The 9,426-nt window shown below is 33.4% G+C and overlaps 1 protein-coding gene across 2 annotated transcripts; it reads right to left on the reverse strand.

Moving 5' to 3' along the window:
• Positions 1 to 2,067: 2,067 nt before the first annotated feature.
• Positions 2,068 to 9,089, reverse strand: LOC104103888 (pectin acetylesterase 10). 2 transcript variants are annotated; one of them, XM_070187968.1, is made up of 12 exons: positions 9,066 to 9,089; positions 5,824 to 5,906; positions 5,165 to 5,294; positions 5,006 to 5,079; positions 4,082 to 4,168; positions 3,882 to 4,006; positions 3,702 to 3,762; positions 3,056 to 3,109; positions 2,894 to 2,971; positions 2,685 to 2,790; positions 2,452 to 2,597; positions 2,068 to 2,327 (listed from the first exon to the last, which is right to left on the reverse strand). In XM_070187968.1, exons 3-12 carry the CDS (start codon positions 5,220 to 5,222, stop codon positions 2,220 to 2,222), a joined length of 897 nt encoding a protein of 298 aa, XP_070044069.1. In that variant the 5' UTR covers positions 5,223 to 5,294; positions 5,824 to 5,906; positions 9,066 to 9,089; the 3' UTR covers positions 2,068 to 2,219. The 2 variants fall into 2 exon arrangements, with proteins under 2 accessions (XP_070044069.1, XP_009610135.1); XM_009611840.4 differs by lacking the exon at positions 9,066 to 9,089 and adding an exon at positions 6,513 to 7,052.
• Positions 9,090 to 9,426: the final 337 nt, after the last annotated feature.

The raw sequence follows: 9,426 nt of genomic DNA on the forward strand, positions 1-9,426 counted from the left end.
CAATAAAATTAGAACAAAATACTCCCTCCGTTCTCTTTTAGTTGTCAAGTATTCTAAAAATAAATTTTTATTTTTACTTGTCTTGTCACTTTTCGCATATCAAGAGAAAAATAATTTTTTTTTCCTGTTTTTTCTTTAGCATTAATTACTCATTCCAAATCCATTAAGACAATACACCAATTAATATGGGTATCATGATAAATTATGCACTTTATATATTATTTCTTAAGGGATGTGCAAAATCAATAATGGACAAGTAAAAGTGAACGAAGAGAATAGCTAATATAATTAATTAGCAAGAAAAAAGCAAACCATTGATCTAATTTTTAATCAATACATATGGAGATTCCAATTGAAGTCATGTGTGTCGGAGAAAACTTCACTAGGGGCCACAAGTTTAAAGAAAAGAAATTAAGGTGCATGATTAGCAATGAAATAATAAACAGCTATCATTATTAGCAAACATGGAAAAACAATTTAGTTCAACGAAAAACTTATTTGTCTAATGATCAAATATCAGATGTTAATAATCAAAGCGAATCAATAATTTCCAGCTAAGAGAGCATATTATTTAATAAAAAGACTTGGACAAAGAGGTAGCCTTCCCCTGCTTTCCCCGATTTGGAGATATGACATGGTCATTTATAGTAAATTTTATTATAGTTATATGATCTTTTTCATGTTAGATCACTAGGAAGAATATATCGGGGAAGAAGCATAGAGATATTTATAAAATTAATTTCTGGTATTCAAATTGTAACTAATTATAGAAAAGTATTTCCATGAATAATTGGTCACTAATTATTTAAGAGACAGGTCGAGATTTACCCTGATATTGATATAGCTCTAAATTCGATGCAATCAAAGAGCTAAACTGTCGACGGAAAGAGCTAAACTGTCTTAGTGGGGCTAAGCAGGTCTAAAGCCTAAGTTTAATATGAGGTCTAAATTTTTAAAAAAAATTATAAGATATATTTTTATTTAAAGTTTATTTTTCTTACTATTTGATATATAAAGTTATTAATATTTTTTTTATTAATCGATTTTCTCTAATAATTCTTGCTCGATTGAAAATACAACCAACCTATTTAATTTTTCTTGAGATATTGTTAATCTTAGATAAAAAAACAATATTGTTATAGAACTATTAAAAACTTAAAAGTATTGATGGACACTTGAACTCGTGAAATCTTGAAGAAAGAAGGTGAGTAATGAAATCTTGGAGAAAGGTGAGTAAAAATATCAAGAAGAAAGACAACAAATATGTAAGGTTTTCTGAAATATGAAGATATTTGAAAGAAAAAAAAAAAGAATGGCTTGGACAAAAGTAAGGAAGAGAGCAAAATGTTTAATGAAGGAGTAAAAAGCGAAAAACTGGAGGGGAAAACTATTCATCTGTCCATTTTTAAGTAAGTCAAATATTATTACTTTATCTATATATCAAAATATTTTTTTTTTCTTTTATATTAAAAACTCTACTTTTATATTACAAGTACTAAATATTATTATTTTTAAATACTTGATGAACCTAGAGTATTTTTAAGAAATGGGGCCCCCAAATTTGGGAGCTAAGGCACAAATTTGGAGCCGGCCCTGATTGTCTAGTGTGCATCTTATGTCTTGGGTTATATGCCCTTACATCCACAAAATTCCCTACGCTTTCTGATGTTCCCTCAGTATGATCTAAGTATTTTCTTCTTAAATTTTATTTAAATATTTGTCCATATTTAACGTAATGTGTTTTTCTGTGATTTAAAATATAGTGACTTATTCTATTAGAGTAAATTAATCCAAATACTCTTGTAAGAAGTACAAGTTAAATGAGGGCAACCAAATAGGGCTCCCCGTGAAATTTTTACCAACTTAATGGTGTAGCCCAAATATATTTGGAGTATCCAGCAAATTTTCGATGTACAGAACAATATGCAAGTGTAACAAAGAGAGCAGCAAGACTTTACTGGGTCGGTTTAGGTCTGATTTGGCTAAACTTTGGGCCAGATTCATAGCAGGACTATCAACAGTGTTGATACACTGGCTGGCCCAGGAGTACCCTTCGAGCACTACTAGTTTAACTGCAATTCTGACTAAATTGCTAAATTCATTGTCTACAGTTAAACTTTGTTACACTTGTAAATGCTAAATTAATGGAGGGGAATTGATTATATGAAGATAATAACATATTTCTGCTAAGTTGGCAGAAAAGAATTTGATTGTAGCTTTTATTTGAAGACCAGGTTGTGACATGTTTTATCGCATGGATAAGCACAGTCAATTGACTTCACGCCTGCTCTATCAAAATACCAATCTCCAACTGCAAGTGCAACCGGCTGCATATCGTTCCAATGTTTGTTGATATTATTTGTCAGATTCACTTGTAAATTCAAATTATCTTTTGCACAAAGAAAATGAAATAGCATAGAGAGAAGAAAGAAAAGGATTTACAAACCGTACCTTGTTATCGATAAGGGGAGAATCATCAGCAAACCACGTATCCTGCCTCTCCGATTGGCAGTGCGCGAAGCATGAGTTTATGAAGAGACCATTTTGTGTTGAGGCAGCGAAGCCTTTAACAGCATTTAGCATGTCATTCCTGAAACCTGCTCCAAAATGTATTTCATCGACATGTAAGTCCAGCATCTAAGAATACTGAAAAGGCAAGAAATTAACAGCTTAGTGGAGCATACCTTGCAGAAATTGAATTTGTGATGCAGAACACTGTTCATTGTTGAGTTTACAATCATGCCACAAGCCCTTAGGATCAGCTACTGGAGGAGCCAAACTGGATTGAACCTATTGGAAGTTGCACAAGGAAATTTTATTATTATTTCCCAAATATTATAATATGCAATCACCAAATAGGAGAAAAGTAAGAACTATGGAGATGATAATGTACCTGCCAGGAATCATAGGCAGCATTTAGTAGAAATAGAGGGGTCTTGATATTGCTGATCAAATTCTGAGGAAAGAAGCACTGGAAAGGGAGGAATATAGGAATTGTATTAGTAATATGAACTGATATCAGATATTGAAAGGGCAATTATACCAAAAAAGTTACCGAGGTTGGATCAAGTTTGCTGGTACAAGTACTTGGTAGTGTCTTCTGAAGACCCTGTTAAAATTATGAATATTCTGCTTAGCAATGCTTGGAGATAGTTATCAAAAAATGCAAAAAAGACTCCCCTAACAGTTCTTTTATTTTGCGATTCTCTCTAATAAAGGAAAATTGTCTCAAAAAGACCTATGACCTCCCGTAAATCAATGCACATTTAGTTAAGAACATAATGCAATCAAAGTAAATGATAAGTAAGACTTAGTTGTTCTGTTACATTTGCATTAGGTCCGGTGTTCACGTTATTATTTAGTATAGGAGCAAAATGAACCTTATTAGAGTAGGAATGAGTATAGAAAATTCATATGGCCGACCCGTAATTTGGGATTGATTAAGCTGGTCAAGAAAGACATTAATGTAGGGAGAATAAGTAGCTATGAAATTGCTTCATAAGTTTTGACTCTTTTTATTTCTCCAAGGGTGCTGACTTGGTAAGAGGACTGCAGCATCTCTGTAACTATAATAGAAACTTGACAACAATTAATCCTTAAACTTAGATAAACACTTTAGTTGTTAACAGTATTTGGCAATCAACATGCAAAAGTAGTAGTTTAATGAAATTGACCAATATAGAGTTAGAGGTGTCTGGTACCTGCACACTAACTACGCCTTGAAATAAATTTCTGAGGGCGTGCCCCCCGGATACATCCGTTCTGCATATTGTCCAAAAAACGACCATTACATCATCTTGTTACTAAAGGAATTGAAGAGCACGTAAAACCTTTATTTATAGAATTGAAGTATATTAGGTGTATCAAGATTAGGAAAGTACGCATCCATAAATAATCCTGCATCACTTAGGCACTTCACTTTGGTACTACTTGGGAACAAAGTTCGGAACTCGTCACAATGCAATATTGAAGCTAGACCACCAGCAGAACATCCAGAGAGAAGAGCCTGAAACACGATTATCTATATCAGAATATGACTGACAAGAACAACCCAAATGATAAGGCAAGAAGTGATTTTGACCTGCTGGGCATTACGCATTCCTTTTGACATTAACTCGGCCATTGCCGCTTCCCATATACGCTGACCTCTAAATTGCAGCTGCGCAGCCTGGAGAGAAATGCAATATAATTCAATACAACTAGTTTACACAAAAAACAAGTTAACAAAATCTTTTATAAAGTAAATCTCATGCAATCAAATTATATAGTAAAATCAAATGTTTCTTGTACTTTATCAAGCTTTAATGTCATCACACATATATGCGTGAACTTCAGGTGATTTAATCAGTGGAGATGAATAAAGCTTGTATCATGGTTAGAGGTCAAAATTGTGAGATTTTAAGAAAGGGGCACATGCTAACCATAAAAATTTAGCATATGCTAGTATTAGTTGTTCAACCATCACTCTCGGTGTCCCCCTGAGAAAAGAACTACAGAAAGTATACACAATTATTCAAAGCCTAAGAATGAGAATATCGAATAGCAGATGCAACAGATATGTGGAACCTTGAAAATTTAAACTTCTACACATCCTCAGTCTCACAGGAAGCATGAAATGTGGGAAGAGCAGCTCAGAAATGCCAAAAGTTCAAAGACACTCTGTTTCAATAGATGTCATTGAGCTAACAGAAAAAGAAAAGGGAGTCAAAAGATCACTGTCTTTTTCCCAACCTCACACAGGAAGAGTATCGATTTCGTAAACGTCATTTCCCTCCAACTACCACTCAAAATGCCAAAAGAGAAAGAAACAAAAAAGACCAGACGACAAAGAACGTAAAGAAGGCAAAATGGTTAAAACGTAGTATATTATTTGGATTCATCATGCGTTAGTATGACAAGTTTCAGCTGTCATTTTCTTCTCCGTCTAATTACTATTGCAGACAAACCGCACCTCTACATGATAAATGGATACTAAAAGAAGAAAATGGTGCATGCTGTTACACACCTTATTCTCACTGTCCCCTGCAAAGGAGGCGCCGTCGCAGTAACGAACTTTTACTCTATTCCAGTTAAAAAAATCTGCAACCAGAGAAGAGACAATAAAGAAAAGCCCCAAATGCAGAATCTATAAAAGTCTTAGTGTAAATTATTATTATCAGCGAACCTGGATTTTCTTCAGCCTTGTTACTTAAAATCCCAGTAAATGGAATCTGCTTTTCCATGAACTTTGATGAGCCGCGTCTAGTCGTTTTGCGATAAACACAATTTCTAACACTGTTACACCATCCTCCACCCTGTCCACAAGAGGCATCACTCAGTTTAGGTTCTGAATCAGTAAATGCAATTATGGAGCTGGAAATTTTTGTAAAATGCTGGATGTAACATATACTTAATTCCCCAATTTAGGGAAGCAGGAAAATGGGATGCTAAAATGGGGTACAATTCCATAATCATAAAAAGAGAGTATATTAGGTGCCAAACTTCTACATTAAAAACCATCTTGTCCAACAACAAGATAACTACGCCTCAATCCCAAGCGAGTTGGGATCAGCTGTATGAATCATCATAGTCCATGTCACTCCATTCAAGCTTATCTCAATCCGACACCATAATATTACACACTTATCCGTGACATCAATTTTAACCAAGTGCTCCCACCCCACAATCAATTAATCAAGCAATCCAAATAAGCCTCAATCTCAAACAAAAATATGCAAGGCAACAATATCTAACAAGAAACCAACTCTCATAAATGGTGACAGCTAAGACAACTAATTAACTTAGCATTAAATGTAATTAATGACAGAGCTGCCATTAGCATACCTCCAATTGAATGAGCCAACTGTTTGCCCCTGACCCAGAACCTGGATGTATGTGATAACCTGGTAGAGTTCCATCTAAACACACTGTAAAAATGCAAAAGAACCAAGTCAAAAAGGAACCACAATCAGTTTCAAGACAGTCTTAATTACACAACCTTTTTTAAGGCCCACCAATAATTACAATTGACCAAAGCTAATCAAAATGTGAGGGAGAAAAAAAATTCCCTTAATCTACTAATTGGACTAATCGTTTTCAATGAGCTCATAGAAGATCAAAACAAGAAAACTTGACAAGGAGTCAGAGAGACAATTATTAATAAAAGGAGCACCAGTAATAAAATTAAAAAAAATAAACAACTGACAACTATGTCGAATCTTCCCCTCCTAGAAAATGATTAAAAAAAGATTTTAACAATGAATCCATAAGTAAAGAATAATTAATTAAAGTTGTCGTCAAATCACTGAAAAACTAAAATCTAGTGCAAGATCTAAACCTTGTAGTTACAGAATCATGGAATGAGAACTAAAAAGTAACCCTTTTGTTCCATAGCAAGACAGGAATAAAGGAAAATCAAAAAGTAAAAATGTCCCAGGTGAGCAAAACACTTGAGAAAATTAGTGAACACAATAGAAGTATATTAATACAAGAACACAGACAGCAAATCAGTATGTGTGTGCTTGTGTTTTTACCAGCTCCTCTAGCAGCAGCACCAGGGATGAGCGTAAGACCAATCATAAGAGGAGTGGGATTAATGCCAGCAGCAGCAGCAGCAGCAGAGGTTTCATAAACAGACTCAAAGAATGGGCCCTCTGTTTTATTGAAAAAGAATTCTTCTTCAACTTCATAAGAATACACCAATTTGCTAGACAAGAAAAACCCAGCAAAAAACACACCCCAGAACCCCATGAAAAGCTTCGACATAGCTGAACTCCCTAAGCCTCTCTGTCACTACCCAGCTATTATTAGATAGAGACGAGGCAAAAGGAAATAAAGAAGGGCACTAGTTGTGGACTAGTGAGTATTATAAATAGGAATCTTTTTTTGTGTTTATAAATGGGACGCCAATGTTTTACTTGCAGAGATTTAGAAGTAACAAATGTAACAAAGTTAGATCTCCGACACAGATTTGTTTACAAGACAAAGAACCTAGGGAATGGGGTAAAGTGGGGGCGAGGGGAGGGGTGTTGTGTCTGTGTAATGAAATGGGGTGTGTAAAAAGACTGAAGAGTGAAAGTTGCTCCGCAGGGAATAGTATATAAAGACCATTATTTATTACGTAATATATTTAAACATGAATTAGATCGTGTATTTATATGTATTTACTACATTAAGTTACGAATATTAAAGGAAATGTGTTTTCCCGAGCGCACGCTTAGAATCTCAACACAAGTGTATGAAATGCAAGAATTGACAGTAACTAGCTGGTGGTAAGAAAGGTTGGCAGGTGCTTAATGCTTTTGCACTTTGTGTGGTTTGGAAAAATATTTTGTCTGTTTAAGAGCCGAGTACCGTGTTTTTCTCCCATTTCACAAATTTTGACACAGCTATTAATAAAAATATTTTAATACCATTGGCCTTAAAGGGTATTCCATTAAATTACTCTTATTGTTTCTTTAAATGGGTAATTAATTAATTTTTTTATTTATTACATGCCTTTTTTGAAGAGTAATAAATGTGGAACTGAAAAAAGAAAGATATCAATGTCTTCTTGATTTATAAAGTGACAATATTCTGAACCAAATTTTGTTGGCTAAAGTGATAAATAAAAAAATCACATATATGAAGTATTTACGATACATGTTAAATATTAGTAACATTTTTGCACAGCACTTAGAAGATATTTAATAATCTTACTTACATGAGTATTCGCCTACAATATTACTTATTTTGTCTTAAATTTACTCCTGGAAATAGTAGGAGTATATATGCAAAAAAGAATGTAATAAGTAACTTTTTAATTCTCTTTCTAAGAAATTAATATATTTTGAATCATATTTAGTTTACAACTACAACAAATATTTAAACTGAAAAATAGGAGTAGTAATATGCGCATGCATAAAAATATTTGCAGTGCAAAAAGAGTAAGATTTTTTACCTATTTTCTATCCGAAAGTCTATCGAAAATATTTGTTTACCTTCAAACATAAAAGTAAGATGTGTATATATACTATATCCTGGACTCTGCTTCTGGAATTTCACGTAGGTAGGGAGTAAGATTTTCTTTAGGACTTGGTGCACGGCATGAGTCAAAAGCAGGCAAGTATTGGCCAATATAATTATTATCATTCTCACGTTGAAAAAGTATGTTATCATTCCCAAAGAACAACACCATAACAATAATAGAGAACCACTTAGTAATATCTTTTGATTTCTTCCTTCCCTGGTTAGGTTTGTTTTGTTTTGATCAGAACCTGAATTAACAAATAAGAAGTGAAGTAAAACTAAATGCACTTTAACTATTTCTGAAAATTGAATATTACTAATATGGGATGCAACTATATCTGAATAAATCATCAAGATCCACAAAATGAGGTAGGGACTTATAATATTTTTGTCAGAGGACACCTGATCAAGTTTTTTTCCCCTTGTGTTAATTCAAATAGTTTTGCAATTTGTTCCAAAACTAATACAATTGCACAAGAGAAGGGTAAAGAACCATTAACATTCACAGTATAAATTGATGCAAATATATTATGCGGATAAGTTCTTCCCATTTTCTTTTATAGTATATATATATACACACACGTAATATTTTAGAATTTTGTATTAGATACAACAAAAATTAAAGAGATTGAACAAATTATCCTTAACGAGGTGTTAGTTAATTTTTAATTTCCGAGTACTGCCATTCAAGGCGTCAAAGAATTCGAAAATTAGAAGAAAGAATTCTTGCTTCAATGTATATAGTAATCGTTGAATCTACTATAACTTGTCTATTCAGTATAACCGAGCAAATGAGGATAGCAAAATGCATTTTGAGGAACTGAGGAAGATATATGAATTTTGAAAGCAGTGCATAAGTGGAAAAAGTTGAAAACATAAAGATATAAACTAAACATTAGTTACACGAGAGTAAATAATTACTCGCATCAAGTGTTTACATATACCCAATGAATAAATAAGATATTTCTTTACATATATGATTATCACTAACCATAGTTAATTAATACAGATTCTCCCGTTAATTTAGTACTTAACTATGGTAAATTAATTAGTATGATTGAGCGTAAATAAATTTTTACCGTCACACCAGAGACCCCTCCCAAGTTTGTCAAAACACAGACGGCAATCCGCAGATGCTATTTGACGTTCAAGTTTCAGCATAGCTTATATATAAGGAGGTGTTTTTCCAATACACGGATACAAATTTCATCTACTTTGTTGCCAATTGTCCCAAGAACATAAAGACAAAGGGGCGTGTTAATGGTGGCCTTATTTTTAGGCTTTTTATTTGTGAGTCTTGTTGACACATTTGGAGCCTTTTATTTAAGACTTTGTTGGCCAAATAAATGGCTTTGTATTTTGAGAGGATGTGGCCAATTGTTGGCCAAACATTTCTTTCTTCTCTTCCTAAATAATGAGGACTCTCTACTCATTTGGAAA

This window comes from Nicotiana tomentosiformis, chromosome 11, assembly GCF_000390325.3.
Source record: "Nicotiana tomentosiformis chromosome 11, ASM39032v3, whole genome shotgun sequence".
NCBI lineage: Eukaryota > Viridiplantae > Streptophyta > Magnoliopsida > Solanales > Solanaceae > Nicotiana > Nicotiana tomentosiformis.

Coding starts and splice junctions, on each gene's coding strand:
- LOC104103888 (XM_009611840.4), bottom strand. CDS start 6,744: ATGTCGAAGCTTTTCATGGGGTTCTGGGGTGTGTTTTTTGCTGGGTTT. Junction 5,295..5,823: donor GTTGGCTCATTCAATTGGAG/GTATGCTAATGG, acceptor TCTTGTGGACAG/GGTGGAGGATGGTGTAACAG. Junction 2,791..2,893: donor CTGCCTATGATTCCTGGCAG/GTACATTATCAT, acceptor AACTTCCAATAG/GTTCAATCCAGTTTGGCTCC.